This window comes from Aythya marila (genome assembly GCF_965140915.1).
Source record: "Aythya marila genome assembly, chromosome: Z".
Classification (NCBI taxonomy): Eukaryota; Metazoa; Chordata; class Aves; order Anseriformes; family Anatidae; genus Aythya; species Aythya marila.
This window is the reverse complement of record NC_139080.1, coordinates 38,178,019-38,197,233: the sequence shown is the minus strand read 5'-3', so window position 1 is coordinate 38,197,233 and position 19,215 is coordinate 38,178,019. Positions and strand designations below refer to the sequence as shown.

Below are 19,215 nucleotides of genomic sequence, written 5' to 3'. Positions count from 1 at the left end.
CACTGTCTACACAAAAGTTAATCCCACCTCATGAGCAAGAACCACCACGATGCAAAAAAACTATCAACCCTTCCTCCCCCGGAATAACGTGTAGCCCCAAGTAGGAAGGCACGTTTGTCTCCAGTGTTGTAACACGGAACTCCTACGTTAGCCTACCCACCTCGGCTCAGCACCTTTAAACAGAACACAGATTCACTCTGGCTCCCCCAAGCCGGTGCCCTCGCCCTGTTTCTAACGGCATGGGGTGACAGAGCTGCAGCACCAGCGGCCACACCACGTTTCCCCTCGGTCACCACAGACCGGGCACCGAACCCGCCCGCCCGTTTCGCGGAGCTGCCGGAGGGCTCACGCAGCTCGCCCCCCGCCGCTGCCCGGGCGCAGCACCGCCCGCGAACCGCCGCTGACACACACCGGCAGAGCGGCCAGCGCCAACCGCCCCGCCCGCGGCCCTTCCGCGGGGCAGCAGCCGGCCCGCAGGGCACCGAGCCCCCGTCACGCAGCGGGGACGGGGCACCGCGCACCTCACGCCTGCCGCCGCTACTCGCCCGCGCTCCAACCGCCGCCAACGGCCGCCAACCGCCGCCGGGGCGACGGGGGCGAGCCAGGAGGGGCGGGGCCTCGGCGCGCAGGGGGTGGCTGCGCACGGCACCACGCGGCCGCCGCTAGGGGGCGCTGCGCACGGCACGGGCGCTGCACACGCCCATCGCTGCCGCCCTCCCCCCCTCCCTCCTTCCTCCTCCTGCTCCCCGTCCTCGCCTTCCTCGTCTGCCGCCGCCGCCGCCGCCGGGAGCCCGCAGAGGGCTCGCCCCGCCGCCCGCAGCCATGTCCAAGCCGCCGCCGCCCAAGCCGGCCAAGCCAGGTAAGGCGCGAGGGAGGGTCCCGGCGGCCCGCGGAGCAGCCGGGTGCCGGCTGACGGAGCCCCGCGGAGGGGGGCGCGGGGCCGAGCCGCCCTCCCGCTGCCTTCCTCTTCCTCGGCTGGGCGCCGCGGCGCCGGGGAAGCTTCCAGAAGGCCCCGTCAGGCCCCCGCTGGCCGGGAAGCCGTCAGGGAGGCGGTGCGGGGCGAGCCCCGCGGCCGAGGCTCGGGAGCAGCCCCGCGGGGAGCCCCCGCCGCCCGCCCCTACTCCCCTGCCAGCGCCCTGAGGCGGAGCTCTTGCCCCGGGCCCCTGTCGCGGAGAGTTAGCTTCCACGGCCTGACAAAAAAACAACACATAAAAGCACATCTTTCTTTTTCTTTTTCCTTCTAAAAACGTGCTGAAAAGAATGATTAGAAGTGGCGTAGTTTTCAAACTTAGCGTAAAGATGTCTTCCTGCGGGTCAACGTACACGCTCCTCTGTCAAAATTTAAGCCATTAGGTTTAGCTTTCTTCTTAACGCTTTCCAAAAATACCTCGAGCCTAACCAAACACTTGAACAGCTTGTAACTTTTGAATTCGTTTAGAGGAAGTGCAACACCGGTTTAGGACACTTAACCCATCTATCTACCTACCTGCAGAAGCAAAATCTGTGAAAGCTCCCTGAATGCGGAGTTCCACCCTTGGGGGAATTTCCTCTGCTCTTTAATCTGCTAAGCATCTTTCAAAACTGACCTTGCCCACGGGGAAAATAAGGCAGTACTAGAAGTATGGCCCTTGTGGTCTGCCATTGAAAACCTGTATGAGGAAATCTGTGGGCTTCTGAAAGGGTGTGGTGTTATTTTAACAGCCAAATATGTACAAAAAAAAAAAAATCTAGAGTGGGTAACTCAGTGTCGATTTGCAGAAAGATGGGTTAAAGTTAAGATTCTTAAGGAATTTCAGGAATCAAACTATTTAACCTCCCAGAGCTACAAGGCTAACTCCGGCGTTTTATGTCTAATGTTGGGCATTCTTCACGAGTTTACTGCGATGCAGTTTTGTGGTACGACTGATCTGATAAAATGCAGGCTGCCATCAAAAGGTGAGGTTCTCTGTACCTGCACCATATCCCTTTTCCATTCTGTTTAGTGATGGGGCAAGCTGGATTGGTGTTCCGACACTACAGAACACTTTCTTGTTAGGTTATTCTTATATTACAATGAACTTGCTGATCTGGTTTACCACATGATTGCTTGACACAGCAAAAGGAAATGGGTAGAAATAAATGGCAGAAGAAGAAAGAGGAAGAGAATAAGGCTTTCTTAGTAGTTGTTCTCAGGGTCGATTAATGAAAGTCTTTTTGAAAAACGTCTTCTTTTTGAAAAGAGAAAGTGAGGCTATTGTGTTAATGTAATTCCAAGGCAGGAAGAGACTGTCTTCTAGTTTACTTCAAAATATTTTGTACAGCTGGCTTCTTTCTGTGTAGAATACCAGTTATGTTTTTAATACTGTCATTGGATCTCTTGGGGTTATAGTCATTAAAATGTAGCAACTTAAAGACATAAATATAGGGGCTGCATGTTGTGAAACAATTCCTGTAGCTTTTGATACAAATTGATGTATCTGTTAGCAACTTCTAGGCTGCAGATGATGGAATGTTTTCTCAGTGCATTTGATGAGGCTGTTAATTTTTCTTCGTTATTATTAGGTATCCAGACTGTAACCTGATATGTAGCCTGTGTCAGAGGACATCAAACCTGCTTGCCTTGCCACTGAATAGTTACAATTCAAGACAGATAGGAAACAAGACTTCGGCTGCTGCAGTTCTCTACAAATTTATTTATTTATTTATTTATTTTTTAAATAGGAAAAACTGCAAACTAGGTAGAAATGGAGGGAGATGCAGCCAGTGGTAGAGAAGTATGTGTAGTGAAATACTCATTTCTAAAACAGTGAGAGTGTTCATCATGGGGCTGTTGGAGATTACAGCTGGAAGGCCAGACAGTGCTTTGAAAATGTGCAAAACAGGACGTGCTAAGGGAAGAATACTAATTACAGCATTAAATGTGGTTTTCTTCTGTACATGAGAGATTTTTACCTGATCAAATACTCTTCACTTCTAATAATCCTGCTGCATGAGCAGTGCATTGGATTTCTTTGTGAAGAGGGGGTTTTGTCATTTTAGATTTTAGACAGTTGTCTGATACATTTGTCAGCTCTTGAGCTATATTTTGGCAACTGTGGTTAACCTTTGAGTAAGGGGCTGTGGTTGTTTTTAGTGGCTTTAGGAAGCTTCTAATTTTTATCGTTTTGTGACTTTTTCCTTTAAAACAATCCAGCTTTCAAAGAAGCCATCTCCTCACTTTGCTTTTCTGCTGAGGCTCTTCATACCATTCTTGCTTTCAGGCCTGTTTTTCTATTTAGATCTGCCACTGGAGATACAAAAGAGTGGAGTGGGAGCTGAGAATAGTTGAAGCTTTCTTCTAGCTTTCCTTCACTACGCAAGGGTAGGATTTCTCCTCCGTCTTTCAAAAGCTCTATTGATGTCTCAAACTACATTATTCTTTTTAGAGTTCATTAACCTCTTAAACATTCTGTGTCTGATGTTGATTCTATTTACAAAAACTACTTAATAAATCCTTTGAACCTGACAAGCTGTATTGACTTGTGCTAGTTTTTTCCTTAAACAGTGTTCTGTGATTACACTTTTTTGACTTGAGCCTTACACTTCGTGCAGCAACATCTTTTCGGGACCTGAAAATGTTATGTTAATATTTTTAAAGAAATCTTCCTTATTTTCTTACTATCCCGATAAAGTAAGATTTATTGATCCTGGCACAGAGTCCACATAATACTTACATTTTACAGAGAAAGACAGGATTTTGTCCCAAGGAAATTACAATTTAAAATGATTCCAATTGAGAGGAAGGGAGGCAGAAGGAAACATAACATATGTAACAGAACGGCTCACTGCCTTAAAGTAGGTCTGTTGCCTTCGCAGCCACTAGTAGCTTTCACAGTTAAAAATAGAATTTTGAATATAAATATTTAGTTTGAACCACAGTCAAGTACTTTTCATGTTACTGAGATGAAGTAGGAGCTGTGGCACTTACAGGAGTCACAGAAGCAGAAAATATACCCTGAGTGGTACGCTAAGGTCTTGACAGCCAGATGGCTCAAACTGATCCCTTTTGTAGTCACTGAAAGGTTTCTGTCAGCTACGGAGAGGTGAGCATGTGAGTGTGGGGAGCTGTGCCTTAGCCTCGAGCTTGAAAGTGGGAGGCTGTGGGGCGGACATTAGCACAACTATTAAACAGCACCAACATGAATGCTAAATTTCCGTTTCTGACCCCGGACCCTCCATTTACTGCAAGCGGCTTGCTGGGGCTACAAACAGGCTTCCTGCAAGTGAAGGCATTCTCTGTATTTGGAAAATTAAACTGCTAAGAAGAGGAAGATTAAAACATCAAACTGCTGGTCAAAATTAATTTATGAATTTGTATGCATCAAACACAAAGTGTCCACATATATCTTCACTGAGAATATTCTTAATTCTGATTTTCTGTAAACAAACGCTGTTTGTTCTTTCTGCTCCAGTTATTGATGGGTGCAGTCCATGGTTGTTGCTGGGCTACCCCACTTTGTCATCTATGCTGGTACCAGTCTGTCCTTTGGATTCATTTCTGTGTATCCCTAAACAGAGTCCCAGTCTTTTTTGCTGGATTAATGCCCCCCTGCCCTTCCCCCCTCCCATTTGTGTGCCCTTGTTCACTTTTCTAACAGAGCGCTATTTAAAAGTGGAAGATGGCTCTCTAAACACTGATACCTCTACTTTTTGTCTGTCTTAAAGTGGTCCTTAAATGTTGTATTGTACTCAGTTGTGTCTCTATGCAAAAATCTTTGAGCAAAATGCCAGATTTCAAGCAGCAGTCCTGTAAAACATATTCCCACTCTTTAATCCTTCTTGAACGTCTGAGTGTAACAGCACCTTATTTTCCTGTTCCTGAAAAGTCAGGGGAGGAAAGTTTCCATCTGCCCTTAATGTCCTCCTAAGAAAACAGCATGCTTCCAAAGACGCATGCATTATCATAACACAAGCATTACTTTCCTTGTTAAAGTGAAGTGCAAGCATATCACAAATGATCCTGATCTATAGTTTTCCCATAATGCCAGCTCTTACAAAAAGCATCGTGGCTTCCAATTGCTGCTGTTGCCAGGCTGTGTAATTCCTTTGTAGGGTCCTAAATCAACACTGAGAAAGCACCAACTGTTTGTGACAGCACATCATCTGTGAGGCAGAAGATGTCTTGCATGCTTCAGAGAAAATCATCTGAATGTGCATCAAAATGCACAATTTGTGTTCTGGGAGGAGACTCTGAAACTTGCATAGGCCCTTGAACCTGTCCTTTTTCTCCCTACCCTGGAGCTTATTCATACTTTCTCTTTTTGGTCAAATTGTTACAGGTGGGGATTGAAATTAGTTGTTGTTAATCAAATTTCTGCTAGACTCTCCCTTATTCTCAGCTTTGTCTGTGCAGCCTTGGAGGATGGTCGCTGCCTAATGGCTGGTGACAGTTAGCCAAGAATTAGTTTGAACTCTTATGGAAGTTGATGGACTTGAAGTTTTCTAATTTGTGTGTAGAAGACCAGGGTCCGCAGTGCGGAGAGTATCCCATTCCCTCTGTTACAGGCACTGTAACAGTGCGCTGTGATATCCAGGGAGTCTTTATCTAAAGAAAGTTAATTACTCTGATTTTTATGGTAGTCTAGTGCTACTCACTCTAAATGTAGTCGATGAAAAGATGCTCCATCGTGACCAATATCTGATTTGTAAAATGTTGTTTGGATCATTCAGTGAAATTTGATTGTGTCTGTCTCTGGCAGGAGAACGAGGATGTAAAATTCTAGCAAAAGACCTGTATTGGTTCACTGGAGCCAAGCCTTGATTGGCTTATAATCATGATTATTTTAACTAAAATAAATGGCTCTCACATCCAGGAAGGTGTCGTGCTGTGTGTTTTTTGTTATTGTTAGTTTTGTTTGTTTGTTTGTTTTTGCTGAATAAGTAATACAAATTGACTAACAAAGTTGTTTTCCCTCCCCTTTAGTGCTAGAAGTTTGGCCTCACTGAGATGGCTAAATAAATAATGCCATGCAAGAATCAGTCTCTTTTCTTTCTTTCACAGGTGAAAGCAAATAAGAGGAAAGCAGAAAATGCTTTAGGTGCAAGTTGAGTGGAATTTTAACGCTGGTGTCTGTGACAGCATTGAGAAGCTGGTGTAAAAGGACAGAAGGGAAGTGGGGGGGGGGGGGGAACATTACTGAGAGAAACTAAATCTGCTGCAACTAAATTTGTTGCAAAAACACTTAGCACTTCTTTGAAAACAACTTTCTATTAATGATACTGCAATTAAAATCAAAATTGTTAGGAAACAAAGTTTCTAGTCCTTTGAAAAAAAACTTTTTTTTTTTTAAACTTTGTATTGGAAAACCCAGTAGAGGTCTTGTGTAGTTCAGTATATATCAGAAGCTGCATTTTTAAACTGTTGTTACTGTTTAGTACCACAGTTTCTTTCCTTTCATGAGTGTTATTTGTTACTCAACTGTTAAGAGGAATCTGAGTTGCCTGTTCCCTTTCTTGATGAAAGCATTCTGTAGGAGAAATTATCAGAAAGAATTCAGAGGAATTTAGGTTGACTCACCTTGTCCTGCTGCTGGGTGAGGGTTTGTTAAATTGTGACGTGGGTGTTTTGTATGCTGAGTTCACTTGACTGTGTGGTGTGTGTATAAATTATCCTTTTTTGTCAGATAGTTGTATTATAGATGTTTAATAAAAATCCTGTGAAAAGGGAAAAGGCAGACTTGTGGCTGAAGTACGGAACTGAAAAGGACTGTTCAGATTTGTCCCTGCAGTTACTGTGAGATATCTCTGCACTGTGCTTCTATTTTTTATTTTCAGAAGTGATACTGCCTTTGTTAGTTATGCTGATAACAAAGTTGTTAATCTTAGCCTGATACCTTGAGACCTCAAAAATAAAATAAAATAAGAAAGTAGATGTGTCTTTTGCATTTTGGTTATTTTGTTCTAGAAATACCCGTTCAGGAGGTGCAGCCAGTCTACTTAAGCAAATCTAAATCAGTGCTAATAACCATCGTCTCCATCCTACCGGAATCTTACAAAGTGGTTAGTGAAAGGAGAGTAGTAAAGAGGAGCACAGCAGGTCCTCAGGCACTTTCTAATTTTGTGCTTATTCCAGAGGACACTAGCCAGGAAAAGATGTAATTTTGTATGCAAGCCTAGGGATGTGCATTGCTAGATAAAAGTACTTGTATTCAAGTGATTGTGGCTAGTCGTGTGCCTAGTAAAAAACAGGTTATTGGTATTTCCAGAATGGGGGCACTAGTTTAATATGCCCCTTGAGTCCCTATGTTTTGTTGTTTTAAATCTCATTAATTTATGAGATTTAATTAATCTCTGGGAGAAAAGAAAATTTACCCTGTGAAGTGCTAAAATCATATTGTTCTTTGCTCTTAAATGCAGCAATGTAAACAGGCTTAACATCTGTTTATCAATAAATACTTAAAAGATAATTTGAAAATGCCAGTAGTAAGTAGTGTTTAACTCCATATGAAGTACTGTAAAACTAAAGTTTACCAGACTTACTGTTTTGTAGATGCAGATCTGTACTTCATCAGAGGGAAATGTTCAGGAATGTGCTGTGCTGTGAAGCCATGAATAAACATTTGGGGAAGTAACTCTGTATTTCTATTGTATAGAATAAAACATAAACAGAAAACAAATTACCTTTAGTTTAAAAAACATTTCAACAGTGCTTTTATCAGCTTCAGTATTTACATTTTCTAAAACCTCCCCAGTTCTAGAAAACTGTTAAACTCTGGGTATGCATGTAGTACATTATTACTGGAAATGCATGCTGTACAAAGATCTATATTTCTTGCTTTTCTCTATCTTCTGCCATCTTATCATTTCTGCTTTATTATTTGTTATTCTTCCCTTTTGGTTTCCAGTTTCTCCTTTTACTTAAGTAGAACCTTGAAAAGTAGTGTTTGATGCTTAAAGTCATCAAAGTATATAGTGTGCAGTCCTTTTGTGCATTTTACTGCCATCTATTCAAGAAAAAGTCTTAGATAAGGAACAGTATTCTGTACCACCCACCCCTTTATGTTACCCATCCTGGTTTGTCATCCCTTGTTCTTTCTCCATATGTGTGTTTTTTGTTTTTTTTTTTTTTTTTTATTGACTACTAGTCACAGTTTGGACACTTAATTCTGAAGCACTTGCGTCTATGACACATTATTGTTTGCTTGTTTTGTTTTCATCATTTCAATCCATGTAATGAATAGGGGTTTCATTCTTTTTAGCTGCTGCCACAGTACAGGTAGTTAGTTTCTGGAGTGTGGGTCTGTAAAGTGTTGAACCCATTATGTCTAAGTAATGGCTGCTGTGTGAGAGAGAATTCTAATGGTATTACTCAAGGAGAAAAAAAAATGTCTGGGAGAAGCATGGGATATAGCTACAAACTGGAAGAAAAATAGTATTTTCAGTGTCTGCATACGTTTGGTAATTAAGAAAGTTAACAGTTCAATTTTATGGATATATCATTACATGTACTTAGACATAAAAAAAAGCTTAATAGAGAGTACTAGATAAATGTTTTGCATAGCAGTTACGCATTGATAGATGTCCCTATATAAACATAGACTGTGCTATGGCTCTTGCCCAAGAACATCTAGAGGTATTTGAAGATGTCTTTCAAAAGCTACTCCAAGACTTCAGGATATCGATCAAAATGGCAGACTGATCAATATGGCAGCTTATACAGTTGAGTACCATCCCTCTTTCTCAAGCCTGTCAGCATATATATATATATTTAGACTGAGATTTCTAAAGCCCTTAAGTTAGCCAAAATGCTTAAACTCTAAAACTCCCGTCAGTAGGCTATTTGCGGTCAGAAAGAGTACCTCTATTAAGAAAGTATCTCGAGACATTTTTTGCCTCCTCTTCTTTAGAGAAGGATAAGGGGTTATTCTTAAGAGGTAGGGAAACTTACTCTCTTGTTGCTCAATTCTTTCCACATAATTTACACCTTAATATACTGTGCAAGAGTCTGTGTAACCACACTTTGTTGTACAGTGTGAATCTTTGGCAGTAAATTCATCAGTGACAGAAAATATAAATAGCCTTTTCTAAGTAGTGCATTGTCTTAATGAACCAAAGAACTGCTTTGATTATAAGTTAGTCTGCATAACGTGAAATATAATTTAAGAACCTGCAGTACAGTGTGGCTTACTTACATAGTTGTGATATTTAAAAGCAAACAAATGTGTGTATATTTTTCCATCCAGCTCAGTATATTTCAGCAGTTCAATTAATAAAATTATAGAATGTACGTGTTTCTTCTCCTGAACCCATCTTATACCTTTTGCTTTGTATGCTCGAAATACACCTAGATTGAATATTTTTAAATGTTTACAGGGATGCTTCTCTTGCAGTTAATGTAGTTAAATTTCTGCCTCTCTGTGCTAAAGTTACGTTTTCCGGGCCTGGATGCTGCTATAAGAGTCTCTTAAAACTGCCCTATTAAAATAAACATTGCTTACTCAGTGGAATTATAAACACTAGGTTATTTTAAGCATGTAAGCAGAATACCTTATAAGTTGTACATTACATAAATAGGACTTGCTGACCATGATCATTTTACTTCAAGTCCTTCAATGATTTTTGTGCCATTGTGTTATTTTTTTGATTAATAATGACTGCAAGTATGAGAGCATAGGACAGACATCAGTCATTGCTTTGTTTCTTTATTCCTTCCTTAATTCTGTAGAATTTGACATTATTTAAAAAACAAACCAAAAAAAAACAAAAAAAAAAAACACAAGTATATGGGTGAGTAAATGATTGAAACTGCAATTTATCTCAGAAACCAGTGACAATACTTAAGTTGATTTACATGGTTAGCCATGAAGACTGTTAGATGTGTAGGACTGGTCAGTTGACCCATTTCCTTCAGAATCACGCTGCTTGGTTCAGTGTTTTCATCATTACTTTCATTGATAAAAATTCGTACCACAAACTCATTCAGCAAGCAGTTTTAAGGGTTAAGAAAAGGAATTTACTTGGATTTGGGGGCTGTATGTGTATGCAGTGTTTAGAAAGCATGGTATTAATAATTTTTATTTTTTTAATATTTTTTTAGGGCAGGTTAAAGTGTTCAGAGCCCTGTATACGTTTGAACCCAGAACAGTAAGTATATCCAGATTTTGGGATTTGGAGGGGCTTCTTTTAAAACTTTTCTATAATAAGATTTCTTTAGTTCTGCTAGGATTGGACTATCAGACTTGCTGTACTACTTTTTCATTGAAAACGTGTGTTGATGGGTACTGGTTCTTAAACATGACTTTTCTTTTCTTCCAAAGGCAACAAGGATAATTGAGAGAGAACTGAGAGAGTTGATGAACTGTGACCAGCCAAGAAAGGGGAAGAAGTTAACAAACAAGATATATTTCACTGATATATTTCACTGCTTTTGTTGCACAGTGTTCAGTTGGAAAGACCACAGTCTTTCTTTAGCAGTCAGGAAGATGACAGATCCAAACAGTTAGCTGCAGGCAAGTCAAACTACAGTATCAGACTGTCAGGCAGTTGTCTAGTACCTACAGAATTAGAACTATGGTCATTTTGAAAGAAATACTGAATAGACTCTGCTTTTTACAGGTATTTATTTTACTTAATTATACACACCCAGATTTCTGTTTACCCTTACTTTTATTTTAATTATTTTTTTAAGCCAGATGAACTGTACTTTGAAGAAGGAGATATCATTTACATCTCAGACATGGTGAGTCTGACACATCCCGTACAGACTATATACTTCTGAGATGCAGTATATCCCTTATAAACTCTTTTCTCCTTTCTCTTCAGAGTGATACAAACTGGTGGAAAGGAACTTGCAAAGGGAGAACTGGACTAATTCCAAGCAACTATGGTAATGTCTAGAATAATTTCATTTGGTAAGATCATTCACAATCAAAGGAAATGGCCAAATGAAAATTACTGATACGCTTTCTTTCAGACACTGTTAACAATATTGGCATTTAACAGTACTCTGCCAGGGTATTTTGGAATACTTCTGCAATATCACTTACACTATGAATATCACTATTCATCAGCAGTGTACAGGCTGTGAGTTTGCCAAGTATTTGTTTCTAAGTGTGCATGTAACAGCAGGAGATGTTCTTAGTTTTGAGAGGAAGAACACATGGATATAAGGGAGGATTCTATAGGATGCACGCAACTCATGGGCTTACATTTTTGATATCCTTAGTGAATGTATTCCAACTTTTAAGATCTTAGTAGCAGTGTCTTAGATGTATTCTTTCCGTTTGTATATTGCTTTTGGTTTGAGGTGGTTTTTTTGTTTGTTTGTTTGTTTTTAAATAAATCTAATGATGGACACAAGTCCTTTCATAACTTGGAGCTTGAGAAGCTGGCAGAGCTTCTGGGTGGCTTCTTAGACAGATAGATTATCAATAGTTGAAATGTTAAGTAAATACTGTATGTGGACAGGAGTCTAAAGCAGATGAGCAGTTCTGTAGATATCCTTTGCTTTTTTGTCTTTTTTTTACTCTGCTGAAGAAATAGGGCTGTTTTGTTTGACATTTGTTGGTTTTTAATGAACCTATTCAGCCACAGAAGGAAATGTTTCTTGATTGCACCAACATTAAACATACCTGTTTTGACAGAATAGAAATTGCTTTTTCACATTCAACTAAAATCATTTTGAAAAGCCATGAGTATGGTAATCACAGCACAACTCTTCCAAGTCCACCCAGGAAATGTAGGCAGAGTAGCAGAGTCACGTGACAGGTTGCATCAGAACTGTTAGTATTTTGGTAACTGTGTGGTTGCTCTGTGTTGTCCCTTCTTCACTAGGAGACATGGTAGCAATGCTATATGGTTCCCCACCCTGAACTGTACTTAGTAGAATTATATGAGTAGAGGACTACAGTGCAGTTATTGAGACCATAGTGTACAATTTCACTTGCAGAAAAACTTTGTGACTTCTAGAATGACTATTCCTGCCAGAGATGATTGCTGTTATATACAAGAGTAGTTTAAAGGTGCTTACCTGCACTCAAATTTCTTTTGGACATTGAAGTGTGCTGTATTTAAAATAAAAGCAGCAACTATCAATTTGGAGAACTTGCTTCCAGTCTTTCACTGCAAAAATTATCCGAGCAGCATTAAGCTTTCATCAGCATTGGTGAGTCTGTACCTGGAGTACTGTGTGTAGTTCTCAGCTCCCCTGTACAAAAGGGACATGGAGTTACTGGAGCGAACACAGTGAAGGGCCATAAAGATGAAGGGACTGGAGCACCTCTCCTATGAAGAAGTGGTGTGGTCTTCTTCCTTGGCAGTCTTCAAAAGCTGTCTGGACATGGTCCTGGGCAACCTGCTCTGGGTGGCTTTACCTGAGTAGGGGCACGGGACTAGATGACTTTCAGAGGACCCTTCCAACCTCAACCGCTCTGATTTTAGGCCAGAAGGATATGTCTGTGCGCATGCTTTTGCAAAATTTCATGTGTAAGCAGAACAGAAACCTATGTAGAACCTAAGAATGAAGAGTGCTAGGAACATGTTTTCCAATTTAGACATACAAAATCTTCATAAATTTGCTTCCGCTGGTCATCACGGTTAGGTCTGCCTAGGTTTTTAGTCTTAACTACTGAAACAGTGATACCTCCTCGTGTGCTTCAGCAACCTTTTTGAGGAAGGTGGAGACAGGCGTGAAACTGCTGAGTCTCTGGTGGGGTCTTGTACTCCACTTGCTGGGCTTGAAGGAACATGTCTGAATAGAAAAGCTGATGAAGCTAGAGTTATGAGCAAGTGTTATCTGCATTAAAAATACTTATTACTGAACTTCTGACAGTTTTATAAGGACAAAATTATTTTTAGGTTTCTGAGAGAGTGTTATGCTTTATGAAAGTTAATGCTTTCTGCTGTGCATTACAAGCACTACCAAATATCACTAGGGCATTCTGCTAATGTGATGGCTGTCCACTTCTGCTCTACTTCAGGATTCTGTTCACTGCTGGCACAAACTTTTGGAACCTGAAGTACTGGAATCTAGCAGTTCTATTTTATTCACGGTTAGAGAAACATGAAATAAGAATACGTTATGACAATCTTCAGACTTCTGTTTCTGATAATTGAAATATATTTGCCTGCATTGCATCTGATTGTAGTAGCAGTTGGATCTGAGAAACATACTCTTATATTCTCCCTGCCTAGGGTAACAAGCTGTAGAGCAAGGACATAGGGAGTCTACTCATCTCAGATTGTATTTATCTGTTTGCATAGTAGTAACAAGCTTTTTCACCTAAAAACTACTAAAAAAAAAAAGGAGTTGCCAAATCACAGCTGCACTTCCAGCTGTTCCACAGTGCTGTTCAGTTTCTTTTTTTCTGTTGCAACAGCACAGTGACCAGGAACTTGTTGGCTTCTCTTCTCTAGTAAAACCTAAAGCTTGTGAGATGAAGCAAAGACCTACAGAAGCCTCAACTTGAATCTGCTTACTGCTATATTCATTGCTTCTGCAGTTATGATTTGCAGATCTCCTGTAAGTTTTCCAGGGAAAATAAAAACCTCTGTTAAATAAGTTGTAAGTCTGTTGACAGTGGGTTTTCTTAGCTATCTTTCAGAGACCCCTTGGAAATAATTCACTTATAACTACAGAAGGCAAGCTGTAGGTTGAAAGCCTAGTCACATGCAGTTACTTAGGAACATTCCAATTGTGGAAAGGCAAGTAACAACTGAGATAAAATATTACCAGATACCTAATGCCTTGCAACCTCTGATCAACTCAGTGCTGTGCTTTGAAGTTTTTACAAGCGCTTTTCTGAATTGCTTTACCATACATAAGAAATTGAAGTGTATCTGACTAGTCCATCAGGCACAAGTCCCCTTTCATATGTGAATCAAATATGTATTACTGTCTCCTGTAGAACAAATAGCAAGTTTTATTTCTGTACAGAAATCAAGTATCTCTTCAGTTTCAGATGTAGTTAGAATGTACTGTCTGTTTCATTTCAGTGGCCGAGCAAGCTGAATCTATTGATAATCCATTGCATGAAGCTGCCAAGCGAGGTAAGTGTGACTTGGATTTTAGTTGTGTAATGCTAAAAGACTGTTTTGTGTTAAAATAATGTATTTAGAATGAAGTTACCCTGTCTGTTTTGTTTATCTGATATCTTGAACTGTCAAGATAGTTACTTGCTGAAGTTCAGCAGCTTTCAGAAGCTGGTTTACAGTCTGGGAAAATTGCCACTCTCTGTGACATGATTGTATATACAGCAGAAGAAGTTGGTGTCATCCATTTAGCTGTGCAGGGACCTGAAGGTCTCCTGAGAAGGAGGAAGAGATGTTTGCTATGAGTTGGACAGGTTGTTTTACAAATTATAGTTGTTTCTGATAACTTTTTCTCCTTGTATGTTCATGGCAGGACTGGCGGTTTTCATAAAGAACCAAGTAATGTTTCTATTAGCTTTTAAAAGAAAAAACAAATCAGTAAAACAGAATTGTTTTTCAGGCAATCTAAGCTGGTTGAGAGAATGTTTGGATAACCGAGTTGGGGTCAATGGCTTAGACAAAGCTGGAAACACAGCTCTGTACTGGGCATGCCACGGAGGCCACAAAGGTATGGGAGAATTCATTGGAGATAACTGTCCTCTGATTTTCTTGATTTGCTTGTTAGATAGATTGCTAAATAATAAAGCAAGGATTTTATATATATGTACATATATATATATATATTATTTTTTTTTTAAGAGAAGTTAAAGCTATAAGGGAAGTTCAGGTCTGTCAAATGCTATGTGTTTTGATGTTGCTGTTGAAGTGGGCTTTCTAATCACTGTAACTGGTAGAAGTGGAGCGGGAAGGACAGACAAAAAAAGTGTTGCTTATTTTGTTGTAGTGACTGGTGACTGGTTGTTTCCTGAACATGTTCTGGCTGTTAGAGATTTTCATTAGCTGATTGGATCTCTCTTTCCTTGCATCTTAACTAAAATCTGTACTATGAATGTAAATAAGACCATTTTGTTTCCAGTAAACTCTTTTTTTCCTGTTCTTTGCAGATATAGTGGATGTTCTGTTTACCCAAGCAAACCTAGAGTTAAACCAACAGGTAGGAGGACCCTTACACTACAGATCTGATTTTATTTGTCCTTGGTACAGGCTGAAAGGTTTTTTTTTTTCTGTATTTTAATCCTGTTGCTTTTCCCTCTAACTCCACAGAACAAATTGGGAGACACAGCTTTGCATGCTGCTGCATGGAAAGGTTATGCAGATATTGTAGAGATGCTGCTGGCAAAGGGTAAAGATCTTCACCAAGATTTCAACAACCTGTGTGGCAAACGAGCTTCCTGAATTTTTATTAATGTGTATATTTAAACTTTTTTCCTATAACCCAGGTACAATCTCTAGCCAGCTTACCTGCCATGACTTTATATGCCTTACAGAAAATTCTGGCAGCTGTTTAGAAAGTAGACACGTCACCTGCTTAAAATAAATTTCATCCTGCTATGTGGACAAAATTAGGCACTTAACCCCAGAACAGCAGTTCCATTTCCTTCTTGGAAAGGGAGAGCAGACAGCAATTTCCCTAGCCAGCTGTAGCTTTTGGAAGCTCATCCATATCTTTTAGTCTACTTCAGATCAGTCCATAGATAAGATTTCCTTGTCCATTATTCTGAGCTGTTTTACCCATGCTACTGAAACTCATGTCTTACTTAATGTCATTGCTCAAGGCATACCTGGGACAGTGATTAATAGTGGAAATTTTGTGTTATAAAGGGGCAAGAACAGATCTGAAGAACAACGAGAAGAAACTGGCTTTAGACATGGCAACCAATGCAGCTTGTGCTTCACTGCTTAAGAAGAAACAGAGTGCAGGTATCTATAATTTTGTTCTTCAGATAATTTTTTCCTCTTTGGAGGACACACTATTTCAGCTGAGTATCAAGATGTTGTTAGTCATAATCACTCTGGAGCTAAGAGTGTTCTTTGGAAGGGTTTGTTTGAATGAGGTGGTTCAGCAGAGGTGTGATAGGCCTGTGGTTCATCACATCCAGTGTAGTTGACTCCACACGAAATGCCATCCTACTTAGCAAGAGGCAAAGGAATTTGTGGAAACAGTAAGGGCTATTCAGAAGAAAAGTGTGGATGGAAACTTCCTTTAGGAGCAGTATACTACAAGGAACAGGGTGTGAGAATAAAGCAGTGTGGCATGTTTTCTCTGTTCTTCTAAACTAAATCAATATCTGCAGAAGCTCCTCTTTTTTTCTGTTTGTTTGGTTTGTTTGTTTGTTTTTGTCTTGCTGCTTTTACAACTTTTTACTCCTATGTCTTTCTAAGTGATGTTCAATGGAGGAATAAAGAAAGAATGATTTCAGGTATTTATCAAAATAGTCTCTCTGCCTCGCACTTGTGTTCTTCTTTCCTAACAGCCCAATGTCTGTGTACAAAGGCTTCTGGGAGGTAAAAAGGACATTTTACAAAAGTGAACAAATACTGAATTGTTCAGCGTCACATAAGCAACATCACCTATGACTTTCAGGATGCTGAAATTTGTGTGGAAACCCTAAGTGAATTACACATACATGTAAGATGAGAAATGTCTTAATGACACAGGCAGTGACAACTTGTACCAATGGGATGCAGTCTAGCAACTGTACTGTTGAAGGGCTAGCATGGAAAACATGGGAACAGAAGGAATTATTTGTGGGTAATACGCAGTTGTGGGAGTTAAATGATGGAACATCTGACAGTAGCTTTGAAGAATGATGATCAGTTGCAGCAAAAATACTGATCAGCTTTTTCATAGAGGTAATACCCAGATTTCCTAGAAAATGTTGACAAACTATTTCTCTCAATTTTGGCTCTGAAGAAAACAGTTGTAACCAGGGGCAGACTTTCCTCTGTTTCAATATGTGTTGTTGTTTTTTTTTTTCCTAATGTTATCTAATCCCTGTTAGAACGACTTATTTTTTTTCCTGTCTTGTTTAGACACCTCGTATGGGACTATCTTCTGTTCTAATGTCCCAGATAATTATATTAATATTTCATTTTGTGGCTCTAGAAACTTTACCTACTTTTGGTTCATTTGCTTCACTCCTAAATTATTTTGTTTCACAGCTGACTAATTTTTCATCCTTAGTCACGTCATCTGTTGCCAGGCTCTGATACTCTCGCACAGTTTTCTTGTTTGTCTTGATATGAGAGCCGATGTTAGTTTTTTAACTGCAGGTTCAATATTAGCTTCCTTGCTTGTTTTTCTCTGTAAATTTGGTCATTTATAACCTATGTGATACTGCTAGTCTGTTCTTGTTTGCTCTATTTTCTTGGTCATTTGTATTCATTCCTTTTTTTCTATGACTGGATTCTACATTTCAGTATTTCAAGTATCTCTCAGTTAAAATATGTTTCTTTTTCAGAAGCTCAGTCCTATTTCAGTGGTCTTCCTGTCCCCATTTTCAAATTTGTTCCTATTTATATGGACCAGATATGGCTTATATCACAGTCTGTCTATAAAACGTTTTGTTTTCTCCAAGGAAGGTTACTTACATTTAACTTCCACAAGTTAAATGTCCAATTTTGCTTTACGTTTTTACACACAGATTCATGTGTACATGTCACAACTATTGAAGTATATTCTAAGAAATGAGAGTTATTAAAATTGCGCCATACGAATGCAAAAAGATTGTGTCGCTTTTGCTTTTGAGAAAACAGAATCTGTCCTTTCCTAAAGCATGGTCCCTTGAGCACAGGGCTCTACTGTTTCTTATTTCTTTCCTTCCTTTTCTTTTCCTACTAAAGAGAAAAAACTTTCATATATTTCTTTTATCAAAATGATACAGCAGGTCAGTTTAAATTTACTCGTTTTTATTCTAGAAGTCTGGTATAGCATGGTGATTATTTCTGTGCGTTACATAAGTCTGCACTTGATATTAATAATTAAATATATTATTGCAAAATTATGACTAGGATCTTATGATTCTTTGCTCCCAATAGTACAGAATATTATACATTATATACGATATATGTTACTGTATATTTGAAAATCTGCTGGAAAATAATTATTTATTACAGAAAGCCTTTGCAGTTTATCTTTGTTTAGTCCCAAAGATAGATGTAGTTCTCCAGGTAGTACTGCACTTCAGTACTCCTGTGTTCCGCTTACCATTTTTTCAAAAGCATAAGCTCATAAAGTAGATCTAAGAAATGCTTGCTTAGGAAAAAATGTAGGTGAGGAAAGAGAAGACAATGATGGAGTGTGTTCGATTTTAAGTGGAGAATTGTAGCCATCTAAGCACTTGGAAGAAAATTACATAAACTCTTCTGCCAGTGCAGCCCTCCTTTCCTTTTTGATTTGAAGTTAACATATACAGAAAATACAACTAGAGCGTTCCATCTCTGCTGTACAGCTCCTAACAAGCCAGGAGGTGGCTCCTGAGGGTCACTGAGGACAGACTACATTACATACATATGAGATGTGACTGGCTTAGCCCTACCTTTGCAATCCAGATCTTCAGTCCCAGCATCTGTATAGTGCTAGCATCCCAGAATGATACAGAAATCAGTTTTCTCAGATACTGATTTACAAGCATTGCAAATCTTTTTTTTTTTTTTTTTTTTGTCTGATTTTTATCCCAGGCTAAAAGAGATCTTTTTTGCTTTTTTTCTAGGTACAGTCCGAACATTAAGTAATGCGGAGGAATACCTCGATGATGAAGACTCCGATTAGCTTTTTTCATTCAGCCTGAAGAACTGTAACCTATGCTATTTCCAAAGCGTATCTCTAAAACTGTAAAATTATCTTACTTAAAGTATTGCAGTCTTCCAATATAGCTTTCCAAGGGAGCAATCTTCATGTGTATCAGAAGATGCCACATTATAAGTCAGAGTTCCTTTGGAATTATCTGACAGGGGATGCGTGGCTTAGCCTTTCCTTTCTTATCTCTTGAATGGGCAGAGGGGACAGTCTTTTGAACTCACAGTTTTCATCTCAGGCCTTCCCAGCAAGTGCCTTGCATCTCTGGAATACAATCCTCAAATTTGAAAGGTCCCTCTGGGACAGCAGGACACCATTGCTAACATTCCCCAAAGTACCCCTGGGTACAGGTTCCATTGTGCAGCAAGATAATACTGGCAGCGTCAGTACTGGCTGACAGGCGTGAATGCAGATGCTGCTATAGAGCTCCATGTGGAGCCAGTACAACAACATACGGTTTTGGAGGCTTGAGCCTAGGAGTGTTTTGTTGTTGTTGCTTGTTTTTTTTTTTTTTTTTTTAATTCCCTATT

The 19,215-nt window shown here is 39.8% G+C and overlaps 2 protein-coding genes across 2 annotated transcripts in view; one reads left to right on the top strand and one right to left on the bottom strand.

Annotated features, from left to right (window-relative positions):
- CARNMT1 (carnosine N-methyltransferase 1) overlaps positions 1 to 2,824 on the bottom strand; it is a 32,767-nt gene extending 29,943 nt beyond the window's left edge. The window contains exon 1 of the mRNA XM_082783906.1: positions 757 to 2,824. Within this exon, the coding sequence (XP_082640032.1) occupies positions 757 to 1,220 (464 nt within the window). The 5' untranslated portion in view covers positions 1,221 to 2,824. The remainder of the gene's footprint in view (positions 1 to 756) is intronic.
- On the top strand, positions 1,884 to 18,658 carry OSTF1 (osteoclast stimulating factor 1; the record flags this gene model as incomplete). The annotated part of the gene is made up of 10 exons (XM_082783905.1): positions 1,884 to 1,935; positions 10,055 to 10,101; positions 10,646 to 10,696; positions 10,780 to 10,843; positions 13,951 to 14,004; positions 14,360 to 14,554; positions 14,991 to 15,040; positions 15,151 to 15,229; positions 15,709 to 15,807; positions 18,600 to 18,658. 10 exons carry the CDS (start codon positions 1,884 to 1,886, stop codon positions 18,656 to 18,658), a joined length of 750 nt encoding a protein of 249 aa, XP_082640031.1.
- Between the last annotated feature and the right edge of the window lie 557 nt (positions 18,659 to 19,215).